The sequence below is a fragment of the Rhinoderma darwinii genome, chromosome 8, assembly GCF_050947455.1.
Source record: "Rhinoderma darwinii isolate aRhiDar2 chromosome 8, aRhiDar2.hap1, whole genome shotgun sequence".
In the NCBI taxonomy this organism is placed as follows: Eukaryota; Metazoa; Chordata; class Amphibia; order Anura; family Rhinodermatidae; genus Rhinoderma; species Rhinoderma darwinii.
In genome coordinates, this window is record NC_134694.1 from 26,701,375 (window position 1) to 26,721,883 (window position 20,509).

The following is a 20,509-nucleotide window of genomic DNA, read 5'->3' on the forward strand; positions in this document are numbered from 1 at the left end:
ATTACTATAATAATAGCGCTAGGTTTAAAATTTGAGATATTTCTCCATGTGCTTATTTCAACAATCCAGCTTTCCAGTTTAAGTGTCGCTAAATGCAGTCCGGCGGCTCAGTTAGCACACATGTCAAGATTGGGCAGCCCCTTTTTAGATAGTGCCGCAGTGCCCTCTGTGGATGCTGCCGCAGTACCCTCTGTGGATAATGCAACACACCCCTAGATAAGTCCACAGTGCCCTCTGTAGATAAGGCCACAGTGCCCTCTGTAGATAAGGCCACAGTGCCCTCTGTAGATAAGGCCACAGTGCCCTCTGTAGATAAGGCCACAGTGCACTCTGTAGATAAGGCCACAGTGCCCTCTGTAGATAAGGCCACAGTGCCCTCTGTAGATAAGGCCACAGTGCCCTCTGTAGATAATGTCACAGTGCCCTCTGTAGATAAGGCCACAGTGCCCTCTGTAGATAAGGCCACAGTGCCCTCTGTAGATAATGCAACACACCCCTAGATAATGCCAGTGTCCTCTTCAGATACTGTCACACACCCACTTGTAGATAACGCCACAGTGCCCTCTGTAGAGGCTGCCACAGTGCCCTCTGTAGAGGCTGCCACAGTGCCCTCTGTAGAGGCTGCCCCAGTGCCCTCTGTAGAGGCTGCCCCAGTGCCCTCTGTAGAGGCTGCCCCAGTGCCCTCTGTAGAGGCTGCCCCAGTGATGTCAGGGGCTTGCCCAGAGCTGGAGTCCCAGGCAGAGCGCAAGTAGGCTCTTCCTGGGACTCCAGCTGTGCTCCTGACATCACTGGGACTCCTGCTCTGGGGAAGCCCCTGACATCATTGTTGATGTATGGACAGCGGTGTCAGAGGCTTCCCCAGAGTCCCGGAGCAGGGCCGATAATAGCGCTCTGCCCGGGACTCCGCTCTGGGGAAGACCCTGACACACTGTCCATATATGGGCAGCGATGTCAGGGAATTCTACAGAGTCCCGGAGCAGAGCCGATACTAGCGCTCTGCCTGGGACTCCGCTCTGGGGAAGACCCTGACACACTGTCCATATATGGGCAGATATGTCAGGGAATTCCACAGAGTCCCGGAGCAGAGCCGACACCAGCGCTCTGCTCCGCTCTGGGCAAGACCCTGACACACTGTCCATATATGGGCAGCGATGTCAGGGAATTCCACAGAGTCCCGGAGCAGAGCCGACACCAGCGCTCTGCTCGGGACTCCGGCTCTGGGGAAGCCCCAGACATCGCTGTTCATATGTGGACAGCGATGTCAGGGAATTCCACAGAGTCCCGGAGCAGAGCTGACACCAGCGCTCTGCTCGGGACTCCGGCTCTGGGGAAGCCCCAGACATCGCTGTTCATATGTGGACAGCGATGTCAGGGAATTCCACAGAGTCCCGCAGCAGAGCTGACACCAGCGCTCTGCTCGGGACTCCGGCTCTGGGGAAGCCCCAGACATTGCTGTTCATATGTGGACAGCGATGTCAGGGAATTCCTCAGAGTCCAGGAGCAGAGCCGACACCAGCGCTCTGCTCGGGACTCAGGCTCGGTGGAAGCCCCAGACATCGCTGTTCATATGTGGACAGCGATGTCAGGGAATTCCACAGAGTCCAGGAGCAGAGCCGACACCAGCGCTCTGCTCCGCTCTGGGCAAGACCCTGACACACTGTTCATATATGGGCAGCGATGTCAGGGAATTCCAGAGTCCCGGAGCAGAGCCGACACCAGCGCTCTGCTCGGGACTCCGGCTCTGGGGAAGCCCCAGACATCGCTGTTCATATGTGGACAGCGATGTCAGGGAATTCCACAGAGTCCCGGAGCAGAGCCGACACCAGCGCTCTGCTCGGGACTCCGGCTCTGGGGAAGCCCCAGACATCGCTGTTCATATGTGAACAGCGATGTCAGTGAATTCCAGAGTCTCGGAGCAGAGCCGATACTAGCGGCTCTGTGTCCCGCGGGCCGCAGATGACAGCCCCAGGGGCCGCATGCGGCCCGCGGGCCGCGTGCTTGAGACCCCTGACGTAAACACTCATTAAAGGCTAAACTACAATATATGCAATGCATTTTTATACCCAGAAAATTGCATTGGACATCAGGACTTCGAAATATTGTACTATGTAAAGTCAGTCTAAGGCTAAATTCACACGAGCGTTTCCAGTTTGCGTCCGCAAAAAACGGACACGTTTTTGATGCGTGGCAGTTCCGTTTGTCGTCATTGTTTGTTCCGTGTGGCATCAGTTGTTGATGTCAGTGTTGGTGCACATTTCTTTATATATTTATCTTTTTCTCTGCATTTCAAGGAACTGGCGCGTGAATCACGGACAGCACACGGATGTGCGTCCGTGTGCTGTCCGTGATTTTCACGCACCCTTTGACTTCAATGGGTGCGTGATCCGCAAAAAACGCACAAGAATAAGACGTGCAGTGAGTTTCACGCAACAGAAACGCTGCGTGAATAACACTGAATGTCTGAATTGCCCCATTGAATTGCATAGGCCCATGTGACGGCCGTTGTTTTAACAGCTGTCACACGGACGTATTCAGCGGTCGTGTGAATAGGGCCTAAGAGTACGGGTTTGACATAGGTACAGTTTAAATCGAAGTAAGAATTTTCAGGTTTTCCTCGGAGGTTCTGGTATTTTTGACAGCAAGACTAGAACAGTCTGCACTGCTATTCATGCCGTCAAAAGTACAGCGGAAACCCTTCAGAATCCATTATAACTCGGTGTGTCCATCGGGTTTTCGCAGGAACTGTTTGAAAATGGATCCGGCATAGCTGTTGTAGTTCTTGTTTTAACAGACTCCATGACGCTAATGTGAACAGAGCCGTACCATGGAGTGTTACATGTTTTGGTTAGTACCCCACCAATCACCAAGAATTGTGAGTGTGCAATAAAGTCGACAATGACATTTCTTTTCGTTTTGTTCTTTAGGACGCTCGCAACTTACAAATTTAGATCCCCCTCGACAAATCCCAGAAGGCTGTTATGATTGTGGGGATGGATTCTATGACCCGATCAGCAGAGTGGTGAATGACTACCAGCGTCGTTTCCTGAGAAATGCCGGTCAGAATTGACATTTTTTTATACCTGTTTGTGCACTTTCCTTATCATCAGCTAAAATATCCCATATATTAGTTAGAGCCAGGCCTCTCCCTGCCCGGGACTACCGCCTGCTTCATTATTATAGCCAGTGGGAGAGATTTTAGGGCCCAATCATTACTATACAGCAACATGTAAAATAAAAAGGTAACCCCTGGGATTGTAGAGGATCTGTCCATTCCACTATGTCCAGCCTGCAGGGAGGGAAATGGTCCAAATTCCCTGATGCTTAGATGATATCTTTAATTTTTTATCAATTTAAAATGAAAAACTTTACAATTACATTTTTCCTCCGTTCATTGCTGAAATTGAACACCTAATGCAGTGATGCCCAACTGGCGGGCCTTGGGCAGTATGCAGGAAGGCAAATTCATATGGTACAGATAGCTACCCCAGCCTACTCCTGTTTTCTGTCTGCTCTGCCAAACAGGAACAACAGAAGTTATTCTGTTTTCTCCTCTGTTATGGGGGCACTGCGGTATATGTTTTCCATCCTATTGTTGTTTCGTGTATCTTTAGGTATATATTTCTCTGATGGCCATTTTTATATTCATTTAGTCTGTGTTCAATATGTACCGTATTTTTCGGACCATAAGACACACCCAGGTTTTAGACAACAGAAAATAGGGAAAAAATTATTTCATATTTTACTACTTTTACAAAGAAAAAAGTATTTGTTAAGAAATAATTTTGTTTTGTTTCACCACATTCCGAGAGCCATAACTTTTTATTATAGTTTTTCATCGATGGGCAGTGTGAGGGCTTATTTTTTTGTGGCACGAGCTGTAGTTTTATTGGCACCATTTTTTGGTACATACGAATTTTGATCACTTTTTATTTAATTTTTTTAAGCGCTAAGGTGACCAAGAAACTATTCTGATGGTTTACTTTTTTTTTTACGCTGTTCACCGTGTGAGTTAAATAATGGTATATTGTAATAGATCTGACTATTTTGTATTTATTTTTTACATTGTGCTTGGGGAAAAATGGGAAAAGGTTGTTTTTTTTAAACTTTTTTTCTACACTCCTGAAAATGTATCTAACTCTTTTTTTTTTTTACACATTGTATTAGTCGGCCACTTGATTACACATCGAGTTACTGAAACAGCGTAACTCGCAGAGCTACTCTGTTTCCGTAACTCCTATAGTACTTAAAGGCAGTTACAGAAGCAGTGTAGCATGCGAGCTGCGCTGTTTCCGTAACTACTATTTACTTCTATGGGAGTTACGGAAACAGCGTAGCTCTGCGAGTTACGCTGTTTCAGTAACTCGACGTGTAATCAAGTGGCCGGGAGAGCACAAAAAGCTAGAATGGGGCTTATGGGGCCCCGTTCTAAAGATAGGTGCGGATCCCAGAGGTGGGACCCACATCTATCTGACATTTCTGACTTATCCCGTGGATATGTCATAAATGTTCTTCATAGAAAAACCCCTACAAATGCAGATGTTTAAGAAAGTCTTGTGTGTGGGTGTGTATATCAACCCCTCACATTGGCCTGAGGAAGAAGCCGTTACGGCTTCGAAAACGCATTGCCTTTTATATGTTTTACTAATAAACCTGCGGAGTATATCATCTGTGTGTGACACTAATCCATACCAAACGGAAACCGGGCACCGCCAAGGGGTCAAATCCGATCCTTTTCTCCTGTTACCCTTGAATTTGTGCATTTACCTCTGGACGCTAGTCGCCCAGATTGAGACCCAGGCTGCAGCTCTGGTCACAACCTAACCAGGTCAGCAGAACAGATTACACTGTTTCATACCTATAAATTGGATGATGCGCTAAGTGCGCCTTGTGTGTTTTTCAATGTGATGGATGGCCCATTGATTGAGTCAAGATCGACATTTGTGTTATCTTGTCCAATAAAGCAAAATGAAATACTTCTAATGTTTATTTGATCTGAGCTTTCAGATGTTCCAGTGCTTCAAGACTTCTGATGATTCAATTCATTGTAAAAACACTTTCTCACAGGTATCTATAGAAACTATGGCCTGACTTTTTTATGACCATTATTAAATATGCCTATTTAAAACTTATATTATGGATTTGCATCATCAGCAATTCTTGAATAGTTTTTTGAAAAGCAACTACTTCTCGGAGACTTTTTCATGTTTGTAACATCATTGACACTGGTAAACAGAAAGGGGCTGTCAAGAACTAAAACATTAATGGCCTATCCTTAGGAACAGGTTCAGACCCCCTCGATCAAACATTGATGAAAACAAACATCAACAAACTGGCTTCATGCATTACAATTATTGGACACAAAATTTGTATACTTAATTATTCACCCCCAAAATTCACGTGATCCTCACAGCCAATCACTTCTGCATCATTGATAATATAGGATATGCCATCATTCACTGATCAGTCGGGGTCTGCCTGCTGGGATCCCCCTGATTCTTAGGATGAATGGGCCGGAGCGTGACCTTAGTGCTGTACCTCCTTCTAAGTTTTTCCCTGCGCAGCAAATGGGGCGGTGTTGAAATTGACTGGCGTCACAGATGTCGGACTCACACTGATCAGAATGGTATCCTAGCGATATGCCAAGACATTGATTTATGGGAATATTCATTTAAAGTGCTTCAAGTGATGGTAGTACTAAAATGCTCGTATCTAGAAATTCAATCTGCGGATGGGTTTCCTAGCAAATATGAAACCACGAACAGAAAAGGAGACTCCAAACAACAAATCACCTCTTTACCACAGAAAACATTTTTGGAAAAATATTACATATCTCAGCTATTACGGAAAGGTTATGTGCTGCTTATTTGTTGTGGGTTTTCCCCATTGAATCTAATGGGGAGGTAAATCCCGCAACAAATATCAGCGGTGGCGGTTCACAGCGATTCCGCCACAAAAAAACGCAACTCAGGAAAAAGAAACCTTATACTTCCTCCCTCCAGCGCGGCCTCCTAGGATGACGTTTCATCCCATGGGACCGCTGCAGCCAATCACAAGCCGTAGCGGGGGTCACATGGGATGAAACATCATCCCAGGAGGCCGGCCTGGATGATATCAGAGGGCCGGCCTCCTCGGATGACGCTTCATCCTATGTGACTGCTGCAGCCAATCAAAGGCTGCAATGGTCACATGGACTACAGCTTCATCCCAGGAGGCCGGGCTACGCTCAGAAGAGAGGGATGCGTCACCATGACAATGTGTGGGTGGTAAGTATAAACTTTTTTTATTCCAGCAGTGCCCGTGATTGGCTGCAGCGGTCTCATCCCATAAGGCTGGCCTGCTAAGTTCTGGAGTTTTCTGCAGCGGATATTCCAGGCGAAAAACGACACCACAATTTGGTGCGGTTTTTCGCCCGGAATTCCCTGCGGCACACAGGTCGGATACACTGCGTGCTTTTATGTAGCATATCCGCCCCATGTGAACTTAGCCTAAAGCATATCAGAACACTTTAAAGTAATAATTTTGCAGTGTGGATTCTTCTCTGCAGCAGGCTTGCTGCTGTCTACAAGAGAACTAAGGCTTGGAGAAAGATTTATGTTCCTTCAAGACAATGACCAGTACCATAGTACACCATACTGTACATATACCAGTACAAAAAAATAGGTTTGAGAAAGGAGAAAACATGTAAAGTTGCTCTCACAGGACAAACAGATTTGGTGTGGGGCTAAACTGGGGAGCAGGTTCTAAGGCATAGCTATGTGTTCACCCTTATACCTATGTATGGAGATGTGGACTTGGCTGCTAGAATCCCCAGGTTGCTACCCTCAGAGTAGTCTCCATTGGCAATGGCCGATGTCAACAGACCATATACAATTACAGCAGACAGATGCAAAGTCCGAACTAAAGCATAGGTCAGGGCAGGCGGCAGACAGTCATTCACGGTTAGCCAGAGGTCAGGGCAGGTGGCAGACGGTCACTCACGCTTAGGCAAATCAGAGGTCAGGGTAGGCGGCAGACCGTCATCACAGTGAACAGGGCAGGCGACAGGCATGCAAGGTCAAGTTTAGGCAGGGTTGGTAACAGAAAGTCCAAGTAAAAATACAGGAGAGCTGGAGATGTGGGTGGGAGAATGGTACCCTCCTCCACACCTTTTGGTCATGTACTCTTCTTACCTCATTTTGGGAAGGCGTTAAACGGGTGATAATTGAGGTCACGGACACCGGCATAACCATGGATGGGGCCTTCTTCCTTCTCTATCTCTGCAACATTCCGGTGAATGTATACAAACACTCCCTGCTTCACTTTTTAGTGATGGCAGCACATCATTGCATCCCACTACGATGGAAGGATTCTTCTCCCCCTACCTTGTCCCTCTGGGTTTCAAGGGTCAACGACCTTATGCACATGGAGGATCTGACCTCCATCATTCACGACTCGCACACCAAGTTTAGCCAAACATGGACTCCTTGGATTGCTTTTCAGAGTTCTGACTCCTATAAAGACATTATATGAGAGCTGAGTACTACGCGGCAGCCTGAGTAGCGCTCTTTGCTTTGAGGGATGTCATGGTGGGACACCCCACTCACTTTAATCTGCTCCTCACGCTCCTCTACTACTTTTTTTTTTTGGTAACTTTCTCTTCGTTCTCTGTACTCTTATGCGGCCTTTGAATCAGTCCTCTTCATAGGGGGCCTGGAGTCATGTAGACTACTCTCCTGCGTGGGAATATTGGCTTTCATAGCAGTTCTTTATATGTACGCTGCATTTATACTTTCTGTACTCTTATGTAATTCTGTACCCCAAATGTTTTACAAAATGGACCTTTTCGGTCATGAAAATAAAGATTAAAAAATAAAATAAATACAGAAGAGTACTACTAGCAAGTTAAAGTATGTTACCTAATTGGGCAGGCAAGGAGGCATTAAGGGTACCTTAAATTGCAAAAGTTGAGTGAATCGGCGCGTGCTGACCCTTTTAGGATAGGGAGTGTCAGTGTGTGTGCACTAGTGGCTGACAGAGGTACTGAAGGAGAAAGGCAGAGGGGGACGGCCTCAAGCAGCATGGATGGGGCGCTGCTTTGCCGCGGTATATTTTTTTTTAATGTTATGCCACGCCTCTAGCTCCTTTGGGTAACAAACCGTGACCTCTGGGTCCCACACACGTTTTATAGTGCCCTCTTTGTATTGAACACTGTAATAGTCCCCACATAGAAATAATACCTCTCTAGTGCCCCCACACAGTACCATGCCCCCATAGTGCCCCACACAGCATCATGCCCCCTTAGAGTCCCATCACACAGTAAAATTTCCCATAATACCATTATATGGCCTCCCCACACAGTATATTACTACCTACACCCGCTTTATCATGCCCCCATAGTGCTTTGCACACACAGTATAATTCCCTCATAGTGCCTCCTAAAAATAATAAAATAAATACTCACTTAGCTCTGTTTCAACAAAGAATGGAGGAGAGTCCTCTGCTGGTCTCCTCCGATATGTGCTATGTGTTGCTCAGCGCAGGCAGGATTGATTACGTCACTGCTTCGTGCCTGCCTGCACCAAGCCCCTCACGGCAGGTGTCACCGTGTGATGAGAGGAGCAGGTAGTGTATGTGCGTCCTGAGAACACAGATACGTTGAAACTGGGACATGCTGCCGACCTCCCGGGACAGCAGGAGTTGCATCCATATGACTAAAAGCAGAAAAACCACATCCAGTGATTCCTATACTAGCAGATGCTTCCCTACAGCTGCAGGCATACATGCAGCTATAGACTATATACAAAACCATACAGATTTTGTGGCTGCACTTGAAAACAGCTGTTGACTGGTGAAGCTTGTAAACCTACAAGAAACCTCAAACAAAAGAACAAGGGAGTCCCCACCAAACTGTAGAACAACCTATAAGCACAAAAGCACAGGGAACATAGCACCCAAATAGACTGTAAAAAAAAAAAAATAGCTACCACGTTTCGTCAAAAATAGAAATCTTTATTAATAATAAATAGAAACAATACATGGTATCACAAAAGCATATATAAATAAATTCAATAAAACAGGTCATATACAGAGAGCAGAATCGGTAAAGTATAGATGTAAATATACCCAGAGATTAGCAGAACAACCCATCTCCGAAAAGACGTCCTATTCCCTAAGTCACCATTGAGTACCAAACATGTGTTGCTAGACAACAGTGGCCAAATTACCCGATGTAAAACTATAGGCACGCAGGATGAATCCCAACTAGTGATAATGCATATGGCAAGGCCTAGATACAGCAATGCCGATGTAAGCTGAAAATAGCAAAGCTAGATAAATCACCAGAAATAAGAAAACGTACCCAAAGACATTGTGGAGGGTGGAGGGCGGAGGGCACGTCAGGAGATGTGACGCAGAAAAATGCTGGTGAAGATTGACAGATCAGAAACTATTTTACAGAGAAGAAAGAAGAATTACAATATTCACTGTGCCAAGCAGATGGAGACCTACCCAGACAGTCAAATGTGCCCCTAATAAAGGCCGTTTTACACCGGCCGGTGCAGCGAGTGCCGATCAACCAGACATCGTTGATCGGCGATCGTTTACTCCTGTCACACGGAGCTATGGATGGGGATGAGCGGTCGTTACTTTGATCGCTTGTCCCCATACGTTATTATCATGTCGGCAGGGTGTCTCCCTGTTTACACAGGGAGATGTGCTGCCGACAACAATAATATTTTACTTTTTTAAAACAATACGACCAGCAAATGATCTAGCGTTTGCTCGTTCATCTTCTGATCGCGGCCCTGGTTACACAGGGCAATTATCGGCAACGAGCGTTCTATGAACGCTTGTCTGATATACACTAAAGACACAAAGGAGCATACTAGCCAGTATTAAAAGAAAGTAAATTTAATTGGACATATAGAAACATGTATGAAAGATAAAAAGGTACAGAGCTGGACATGAAGACTCTGAATAATTTCACTTTAACACAACTAACAAGAATCTCTCTATGTTCCAAATAAAGGGCAGTGTACAATACACAGGCTAAAGTAGATGGACTAGTGTAATCATGACGCAAGTCATGTACATCAACACTGTAAGACAGCAATAACATGGGTAAACTTTTACAGGTAAAATGTCATGAAGAACAGGTGATGCATGACCTACAGACACGCAAAAGTCTAGAAAAAAGTATACAGACCATCAGTCATATAGGGTGAAAAAGGTACAAGGACTGCAACCTAAATGAACCAGAAGTCCACCCACTGATACGGCAACTTACCCATAGTGACCGATAGATGCAGAGAGTCGAGCTAGTGTGAGATGAAAACCCCTGGATGCTTAAAGTATAGCATACTACCCTAATAAAGAAGTGGGCAACTCCCATATATAATGATATACACTAAAGACACAAAGGAGCATACTAGCCAGTATTAAAAGAAAGTAAATTTAATTGGACATATAGAAACATGTATGAAAGATAAAAAGGTACAGAGCTGGACATGAAGACTCTGAATAATTTCACTTTAACACCGATAATCGCCCAGTGTAAAACCTCCCTAAGTAATGACTTGAAGGGAGTGAATAGTTATGCATTCTCTTATTTTGTGTTTAATAATTGTATTGATCGTTGATCACTTTGTAGGGATTTGAGTCTTTTTCTGTTGATCAGTGTCAATCACCTAATAAAATCCACTGTGACTCACTGTTATTACACAATAAAACATGAAAAAGTCCAAGGGGTGAATCCTTTTTATAGGCACTGTATATGCTGCATGAGAGGGTAGTTCAGATGTAATTGCAGGCCGACTTGTCATAGTGATTAAACTGAACCTACTTTCTGCAGGAAACCTTATTTAGACCCTCTCCTGACAATATTCTCATCGTAGCTGGAAAACGTTTCTGAGAACAGTCACTGCACCGCAGGCAGCACTTACCGATCTCTAAGGACTTATTCAAGAGCGTGTTATATATAACTTGTCAAAGCCAAGACAAATTCTCAGTGATAGGAAGCAAACATTAACCCAACAGCTTTCTTGTGTTGTGTAGAAGAGATCACTTTCTTTCTGGACTCCGTGAAAGTGGCCACTAAGCCACTTAATGACATTACATACAATTATCTTTATTGCTATGTAGTGCTTATAGTGGTTTATATTGGAGTGCATATATGATTCTATTTCAATCAAATTAATGATTGCCATTTATATATCACAAACTGATCTATAGTATTCTGGCTAAAAATACACATATGAAGTAATGTTTCTGAAGAGCCCTAAAAATAAACGTATAAGAAATTAACCGCGGTAGGTCTCTGTAATAGCATTTTTTCTTCTTTCTTTTTCTTCGTTAATAGTGTCATCAGAGCCCCCCCCCCCCCTGTAATAATACCAGCATTACCAGTGCTATCAGGTTGCCCCAATTAAATCTGATCTATCACCTCAATATGCTGCACTAAGTATTGGCAGCACATAACAGGTTTGAAATATTGTGCTGTTTTTCTAATAGGAGTGAAAAAATACACCGGACTCATAGTTATATTCATGAGTCTGGTGTTATGGAATTGCAAGTTAAGCGATTCCCCAAAGGCTGCTGGAGACTGCCGGGAGCGAGCGTGCAAATAAAACCGCAACCTCAAATCTGTCGCAACTCTGATCGACAGAATCTAAGGCTACTCTAAGTTTTTCGCCAGAGCCAACCACAAGGTGGGATGGTCTTTGCTGCATAGAACCAAGGTTGTCTTAGCAGAGTTCAGTGTTGGATAAGAGGTGCAATGAGGCAAACATGAACAGGATAACCAGCCAGCCAGAGGGTAAACAGAATGTCCAAAACAGAGCAAGTAAAAATTAGGTACAGCACAGGTCAGAACCAGTCGGGGAGCAGATAGTCAAAATAGGTAAACAAGGGGTTAACGAGGGACAAGCCGAGGTCAGTTTCCCAGAAGTCAGAAGTACAGGGAGTGTTAGAGCTTGATCAGAACACCAGAAGACTAGGAAAATCACAAGCAAAGATCAGGTGGAGGAAGCCAGATATAAATACAACCCCACACCTAATTGGCAGAAAGACAGAGAAAAGAGATAGGCTCAAAGTAAAACAGAACCGCCCAGAAGCTAGAACAGTAGTCATGGTGATCTTAAGGGAACAGGCGTTTTCCTAACATCTGGTGTATGCATGAGTAGTGTTCCCGCTCTGCCCCTCTCGGCGGTGATTGACGGCTGTCTGCTCTATATCTGTATACACAGTCTTTCATCAATCACTGTGAGGAGGGCAGGGGATCACTCCCCCCATGAATACACCAAACTTGGACTCAGTCTATTCTTTATTTGCTCCTATGAGCCAAACTGCTCAATGTTTTTTGTGCCGCTTTGGCTGCTAGAACAACGGACTAGTCCCTGTGATTGAGGTGACTGATCAACTTTTATAGTACCATCAGGGTGCCCCATTAACAGTGCCACCATAATACTCCCACAGACAGCGACAGATCCCCATAACAGTGACAGCTGCAGGACCCTCAGTTGACAGGCACAGGATTCAAATAACAGTGATGGTCACAGGCTCCCAGAATAATAAGTTCACTAATAAACCCCTATAGACCCAGACCACCAATAACAGCGACTACCACAAATATCCCAACAACGTGACAGGCATACTTCCGCAGTAAAAAGAATACCTCGAGCCCCACAGAAAGTTATGGCATGAAAACGCTTGTATCCTTCTAGACCCTACCGCTCCCTCAATGATGTCTTCACCCCTCAGAGCTCCCTTGTTATAAAGCCATGCCGTTCATTTACTACGTAAAAAATAACTATGACTGCAAGGAGGACTCAGGCTAGAAATAATACAAGTTTTGGTAAGAGAAAGAAGATAGCTGTGCTCACCGGTGAGCTCTCTAAACTGATTTAAGGCAATTAATGATAATTTGGAGTTGATTACTGTTTACATCTGAAAACTGCAAGCGAAAAATTAAAAAGGGTCTTTTCTATTTATCTGTTTCTAATGTTTTTATTAAAATGTTCAAATATTTTTAAAACACATCCTTATAACCTGTTGCCGATCAAGTATGGTTGATATACGTAATAGAAAGAGAGGGATTGTAGGGAGTGTGTTCACGGCCTTAGCCCACTTCATATGCTGCGGGTGTCAGCTCTATATTACAGCTGACACCCTGCTCTAATAGCCGTAATCAGAGAAAACGCCGATCCCAGCTGTTTAATCACTATGATGCCATGGTCAATAGTGACTGCGGCAGCTAAGCTGTTAGAAAAATACGACAGCCCTCTCCGACAGCACATCACCGTGTGACTCGATCGCGTGTTGTAGATGGTTGCCATGGCAGCCTGGGGGCCTTAATAAGGCCCCTAGGTCTACCTTCTATGTGCTCCTATTAAGCCCTCCCTATAATATATTGTGATCGCTGGTTTAAGTGCCATAGGCGGATTAATAAAAATAGTTTAAATAACGTTTTTTTATATGCAAAAACATATTAAAAGTAAAAAAATACTTTTCCAATTTTCCCCCAAAAGTAATGTTAAACATAATTGGTATCGCCACATCCAGAAAGTCCAAATTATTACAATATAACATTATTTAACTCGCCTAGTAAACGCCGTAAAAAAAAATGAACGCCAGAATTGCTGTTTTGTGGTTACTTCGTCTCCAACAAAAGGTGAAATAAAAAGTGATCAAAAGGTGTTATGTACCAAAGTGGTAGCAATAAAAACGACAGCTCGCCCTGCAAAAAACAAGCCCTTATACCACTTAATTGACAAAAAAAATAAGTTATAGCTCTCAGAATATGGCGACACAAAACAATTTTTGTTTTAAACAAAAAAAAATTATTTTGTAAAAGTAGTAAAGCATAAACATATCTATATAAATTTGGTATCGCCGTAATCATATTGACCCGCAGAATAAAGTTAAAATAGAATTTTTACCATAGTGTAAACGCCGTAAAAACAAAGTCCAAAAAACAATGGGGAAATTGCTGTTTTTTTATCCATTCCACCCCACAAAATAATTTTTCAAACTTTCCCAGCCCATTACATGGTACATTTAATGTTGCCCTTAAAAACGAAAACTTGTCCCGCAAAATGAAATCCCTCATACGGCTATTTTAATGGAAAAACAAAAAAGATAGGGCTCTTGGAAGGCGAGGAAAGGAAAAATGAAAATGAGATAATAAAAATAACCTGGTCATCAAAGGGCTAAAGAAAAAGAAGCCGAGGAATTATGCAGTTGTGAATGATAAGGTTATAGTGTTTCGGGGTTGGGTGTATTGCAGTGGATGGTCCTATACTGAAAAAAACCTGCAAAATTATGTTATTAATTACATTTATTAACCCCTTAATGACCGGGCCATTTTGCACGTTAATGACCAAGGATTATTTTTTGTTTTTTCACAGTCGCATTCCAAGAGTCGTAACTTTTTTTTTATTCCGTCGACATAGCCGTATAAGGGCTTGTTTTTTGCGGGACGAGTTGTATTTTGTAATTGTACAATTTTTAGATGCTTATAACATATTGATTAACTTTTATTAACTTTATTTTAGGAGAGAATTCAAAATAAGCAGCTATTCCAGCATTAATTTTCACGTTATAAATTTACGCCGTTTACTATGCAGCGTAAATAACATGTTAACTTTATTCTATGGGTCGGCACAATTACGGGGATACAAAATATGTAAAGGTTTTATGTTTTCCTACGTTAGCACAATAAAAACCCTTTTAGAAAAAAATTACTTGTTTTTGCATCGCCGCATTCCAAGAGACGTCATTTTTTTAATTTTCCATCGATGTGGCCGTATGTTGGCTTAATTTTTGCGGGACAATGTGTAGTTTTCAGTAGTACTATTTTGGGGTACATAGGACTTATAGATTAACTTTTATTTTATTTTTTATGGGAGGCTTTTTGCGTTTTCTTTGGACGCCGTTCATCCGGCGGTTTAATTAATGTGTTCATTTTATTGGACAAGTTGTTACGATCGCGGGGATACCATATATGTGTATGTGTGATTTGTTTTGACAATTTTTGGGCAAAAAAAGTAGTTTTATTTGACTTTGACTGTAATTTTTATTTTTTTTTTCACAAACTTTATTTAACTGATTGACATTTTTTTTTTAAGTCCCACCAGGGGACTTCACTATGCAATCTGCTGATCGCATATATAATGCTTTGGTATACTTAGTATACCAAAGCATTATTGCCTGTCAGTGTAAAACTGACAGGCAATCTAATAGGTCATGCCTCCGGCATCGCCTAACAGGCATTTGCTGAAGACAGACCTGGGGGGTCTTTGTTAGGCCCCCGGCTGCCATGGAAACCCGACGGCGCAAAATTTCTTTGCGGGGGCGCTGATGGGGTGACAGAGGGAGCTCCCTCCCTCTGTCAAACACATTAGATGCCGCTGTCACTATTGACAGCGGCATTTAATGAGTTAAACTGCCGGAATCGGATCGCGCTTCGTTTCCGGCAGTTGCAGCAGGAGCCAGGCTGTGTATAACAGCCGTGCTCCTGCCGCTGATCGAGTGGGTACAGTGACAGTACCTGCGCCATCACAGGACGGATACATCCGCCATCCTGCGCGAACTAGCAACTGCTGAGGACGGATATATCCGTCCTTCGCTGTTAAGGAGTTAATCGCCTACATCCTGACTTTTGGTACTGCCCATGAATAGACAACATGATTAATATCCAATGCTCCAAACGTCTGAGCATTTGTAAAATCAAGTACTTTCGAGCACCACTGCCTTTACACTGAAGTCTTAATACCACGATAAATGCCTATTTCCCCTTTAAATATAATTTATAATATTCCATCTTAGAAAAGCAAATGTTTTTTAGATGTGGTTGTAATAACAAAACTATAAGGCTGGGTTCACACGACCTATTTTCAGACGTAAACGAGGCGTTTTAAGCCTCGATTTACGTCTGAAAATACGGCTCCAATACGTCGGCAAACATCTGCCCATTACTTTGAATGGGTTTGCCGACGTACTGTGCAGACGACCTGTCATTTACGCGTCACTGTCAAATGACAACGCGTAAAAAAGACGGCTTGTCAAAAGAAGTGCAGGACACTTCTTGAGACGTAATTTGAGCCATTTTTCATTGATTCCAATGAAGAACAGCTCCAAATTACGGCCATAATTGATGCCTCGCAAAACGCGAGTACATGCAATTACGTCTGAAAATACGGAGCTGTTTTCTCCTGAAAACAGCTCCGTAATTTCAGACGTTAATCCAGTTATCGTGTGCACATACTCTAAGTGTTCCTACCCGGCATCAGTGGAGGAACTAATAGAAGATTTAGAAGTTCCACAATACAATTGTGTAAGCCAGAGTGTCCCACAATTCCTTCATCAGCATATCAGCTACAGTGCCCCCAATAGAGTGCCAGAGCTCACTACTCCTCGGAGAGGCAGGAAGTTACATATGAGCAGAAAGAGGCCAATCACACGTAACTTCCTGTTCCTGCACTGATCTCCATGCTGCTCCTAGCAATCCTCTGAATTGTCAATCAGGGGATCAGAAAAAGTGTTCCCTGCCCCTGGACTGCTTAGGAATTGGACTTATACTGCTTAGGAGCCAGGGTTCCCCTTAAAGTGGCAAATGGAGAACAACAATGTCCATGTTTGTGAACGGAATTCTTCACATATTAAACCAATTTGTGTTTTAGGTTCAATGGCCCTTTAAATAATGTGACTACTTTCAATGTGGAGATTGCATGCTGTACAAGTCGTCCTTCTGCCCCGTCTGACACCCCGTCCTATAACTTTGTCTAAATCGTTTTAGTTGGCAAACATCCCAAAAGTTTGGTATGCAGAAAATATTATATCAACTGAGATAAGCAGTATGCCTTCCAAAAACACAGGAACCTGTAATGATTAACAATATGGTGGGAACACCCACCCGTCCCATGTTCTCGCATAGGCTTTGAACTTGTTATAACTTTTGTTTAGAAGATATCCTGTCTGTGACAAAATCATATGCCAGCATCATTATATACTGGGGTGCAAGTGTTCCTTGATGCAGAAAATGGTTTAACAATTTATAATCAGAAACAATGTTATATTCTGCATTGTTACTATGCAGTGACATTCATAAAATGTTACTGATACCCTTGTATGTGCAAAATATACAAAAAAATTGAATAAAAAAATAACTATTGTCTTGGGGACATTTTTATATGTATTTGTAAGGGCTTGTCCACACGTAACGGAATTGCTGCAGAATGCCAATGAAACGAGAAGATTTTCCGCAGTGGCAAAAACGCATCATTTCCTGTGTTTTTTACTGCAGAAAAAGGCGCGTCTTTTGCTGCGTTTTTCTCAATGTTGGGAGATGGTGACATCTCTGAAAAAAGCAGCGATTCTGTCCACTTTCCTCAGCAGGAATTGACACGCTGCGATACGAAAAATACGCACCGCACGTGAATTTCTGCTCGGAAGTTTATGCAGCGTGTGGATAAGATTTGTTCAATCTCACCCACTTTGCTTCTACTATATTCTGCGTATTTTCTGTCCGCAATTACGGACAGAAAATACGCAGCAATTGCACTATGTGTGAACAAACCCTTAACATATAGGATAGATATAAAGTAACCCCCACTTTCCACTATTACGTGCAGTGTCCTTCACCATCCACTATTAGATGCAGTACTTACCACCTTCCGCTATAAAATGCTGTGCCCCCACCATCCACTATTAGACGCAGTGCTTACCACCTTCCACTATAAAATGCTGTGCCCCCACCATCCACTATTAGACGCAGTGTTTACCACCTTCAACTATAAAATGCTGTGCCCCCACCGTCCACTATTAGACGCAGTGCTTACCACCTTCCACTATAAAATGCTGTGCCCCCACCGTCCACTATTAGACGCAGTGCTTACCACCTTCCATTACAAAATGCTGTGCCCCCACCTTCCACTATTAGACGCGGTGCTTATCACCTTCCACTATAAAATGCTGTGCCCCCACCTTCCACTATTAGACAGTGCTTACCACCTTCCACTATAAAATGCTGTGCCCCCACCTTCCACTATTAGACGCAGTGCTTACCACCTTCCATTACGAAATACTGTGCCCCTACCTTCCACTATTAGACGCAGTGCTTATCACCTTCCACTATAAAATGCTGTGCCCCCATCTTCCACTATTAGACGCAGTGCTTACCACCTTCCATTACGAAATACTGTGCCCCCACCGCCCACTATTAGACAGTGTTTACCACCTTCAACTATAAAATGCTGTGCCCCCACCTTCCACTATAAGACGCAGTGCTTACCGCCTTCCATTACAAAATGCTGTGCCCCCACCATCCACTATTAGACGCAGTGCTTATCACCTTCCACTATAAAATGCTGTGCCCCCACCTTCCACTATTAGACGCAGTGCTTACCACCTTCCATTACGAAATACTGTGCCCCCTCCTTCCACTATTAGACGCAGTGCTTATCACCTTCCACTATAAAATGCTGTGCCCCCATCTTCCACTATTAGACGCAGTGCTTACCACCTTCCATTACGAAATACTGTGCCCCCACCGCCCACTATTAGACAGTGTTTACCACCTTCAACTATAAAATGCTGTGCCCCCACCTTCCACTATTAGACGCAGTGCTTACCGCCTTCCACTATAAAATGCTGTGCCCTCATCTTCCACTATTAGACACAGTGCTTACCACCTTCCATTACAAAATGCTGTGCCCCCACCATCCACTATTAGACGCGGTGCTTACCACCTTCCACTATAAAATGCTGTGCCCCCATCTTCCACTAATAGACGCAGTGCTTACCACCTTCCATTACAAAATGCTGTGCCCCCACCATCCACTATTAGACGCGGTGCTTACCACCTTCCACTATAAAATGCTGTGCCCCCACCTTCCTCTATTAGACGCAGTGCTTATCACCTTCCACTATAAAATGCTGTGCCCCCATCTTCCACTATTAGACAGTACTTACTACCTTCCACTATAAAATGCTGTGCCCCCACCTTCCACTATTAGACAGTACTTACTACCTTCCACTATAAAATGCTGTGCCCCCATCTTCCACTATTAGACAGTACTTACCACCTTCCACTATAAAATGCTGTGCCCCCACCTTCCACTATTAGACAGTACTTACTACCTTCCACTATTAGACGCAGTGCTTACCACCTTCCACTATAAAATGCTGTGCCCCCACCTTCCACTATTAGACAGTGCTTACCACCTTCCACTATAAAATGCTGTGCCCCCACCTTCCACTATTAGACGCAGTGCTTACCACCTTCCACTATAAAATGCTGTGCCCCCACCTTCCACTATTAGACAGTGCTTACCACCTTCCACTATAAAATGCTGTGCCCCCACCTTCCACTATTAGACGCAGTGCTTACCACCTTCCACTATAAAATACTGTGCACCCATCTTCCACTATTAGACGCGGTGCTTACCACCTTCCACTATAAAATGCTGTGCCCCCACCTTCCACTATTAGACGCAGTGCTTACCACCTTCCATTACGAAATACTGTGCCCCTACCTTCCACTATTAGACGCAGTGCTTATCACCTTCCACTATAAAATGCTGTGCCCCATCTTCCACTATTAGACGCAGTGCTTACCACCTTCCATTACGAAATACTGTGCCCCCACCGCCCACTATTAGACAGTGTTTACCACCTTCAACTATAAAATGCTGTGCCCCCACCTTCCACTATAAGACGCAGTGCTTACCGCCTTCCATTACAAAATGCTGTGCCCCCACCATCCACTATTAGACGCAGTGCTTATCACCTTCCACTATAAAATGCTGTGCCCCCACCTTCCACTATTAGACGCAGTGCTTACCACCTTCCATTACGAAATACTGTGCCCCCACCGCCCACTATTAGACAGTGTTTACCACCTTCAACTATAAAATGCTGTGCCCCCACCTTCCACTATTAGACGCAGTGCTTACCGCCTTCCACTATAAAATGCTGTGCCCCCATCTTCCACTATTAGACACAGTGCTTACCACCTTCCATTACAAAATGCTGTGCCCCCACCATCCACTATTAGACGCGGTGCTTACCACCTTCCACTATAAAATGCTGTGCCCCTACCTTCCACTATTAGACGCAGTGCTTACCGCCTTCCACTATAAAATGCTGTGCCCCCACCTTCCACTATTAGACGCGGTGCTTACCACCTTCCACTATAAAATGCTGTGCCCCCATCTTCCACTAATAGACGCAGTGTTTACCACCTTCCATTACAAAATGCTGTGCCCCCACCATCCACTATTAGACGCGGTGCTTACCACCTTCCACTATAAAATACTGTGCACCCATCTTCCACTATTAGACGTGGTGCTTACCACCTTCCACTATAAAATACTGTGCACCCATCTTCCACTATTAGACGCGGTGCTTACCACCTTCCACTATAAAATACTGTGCACCCATCTTCCACTATTAGACGCAGTGCTTACCACCTTCCACTATAAAATGCTGTGCACCCATCTTCCACTATTAGACGCAGTGCTTACCACCTTCCACT

The 20,509-nt window shown here is 44.0% G+C and overlaps 1 protein-coding gene across 2 annotated transcripts in view; it reads left to right on the plus strand.

Moving 5' to 3' along the window:
- The window catches only part of MORN5 (MORN repeat containing 5), a 36,682-nt gene that overhangs the window by 7,506 nt on the left and 8,667 nt on the right, over positions 1-20,509 (plus strand). For both annotated transcript variants that reach the window (XR_012850323.1, XM_075835525.1), the window contains exon 4: positions 2,925-3,056. Coding sequence is in view for 1 of the 2 variants with exons in the window: in XM_075835525.1 (XP_075691640.1) it covers positions 2,925-3,056 (132 nt within the window). In the remaining variant the exon portion in view is untranslated. The remainder of the gene's footprint in view (positions 1-2,924; positions 3,057-20,509) is intronic.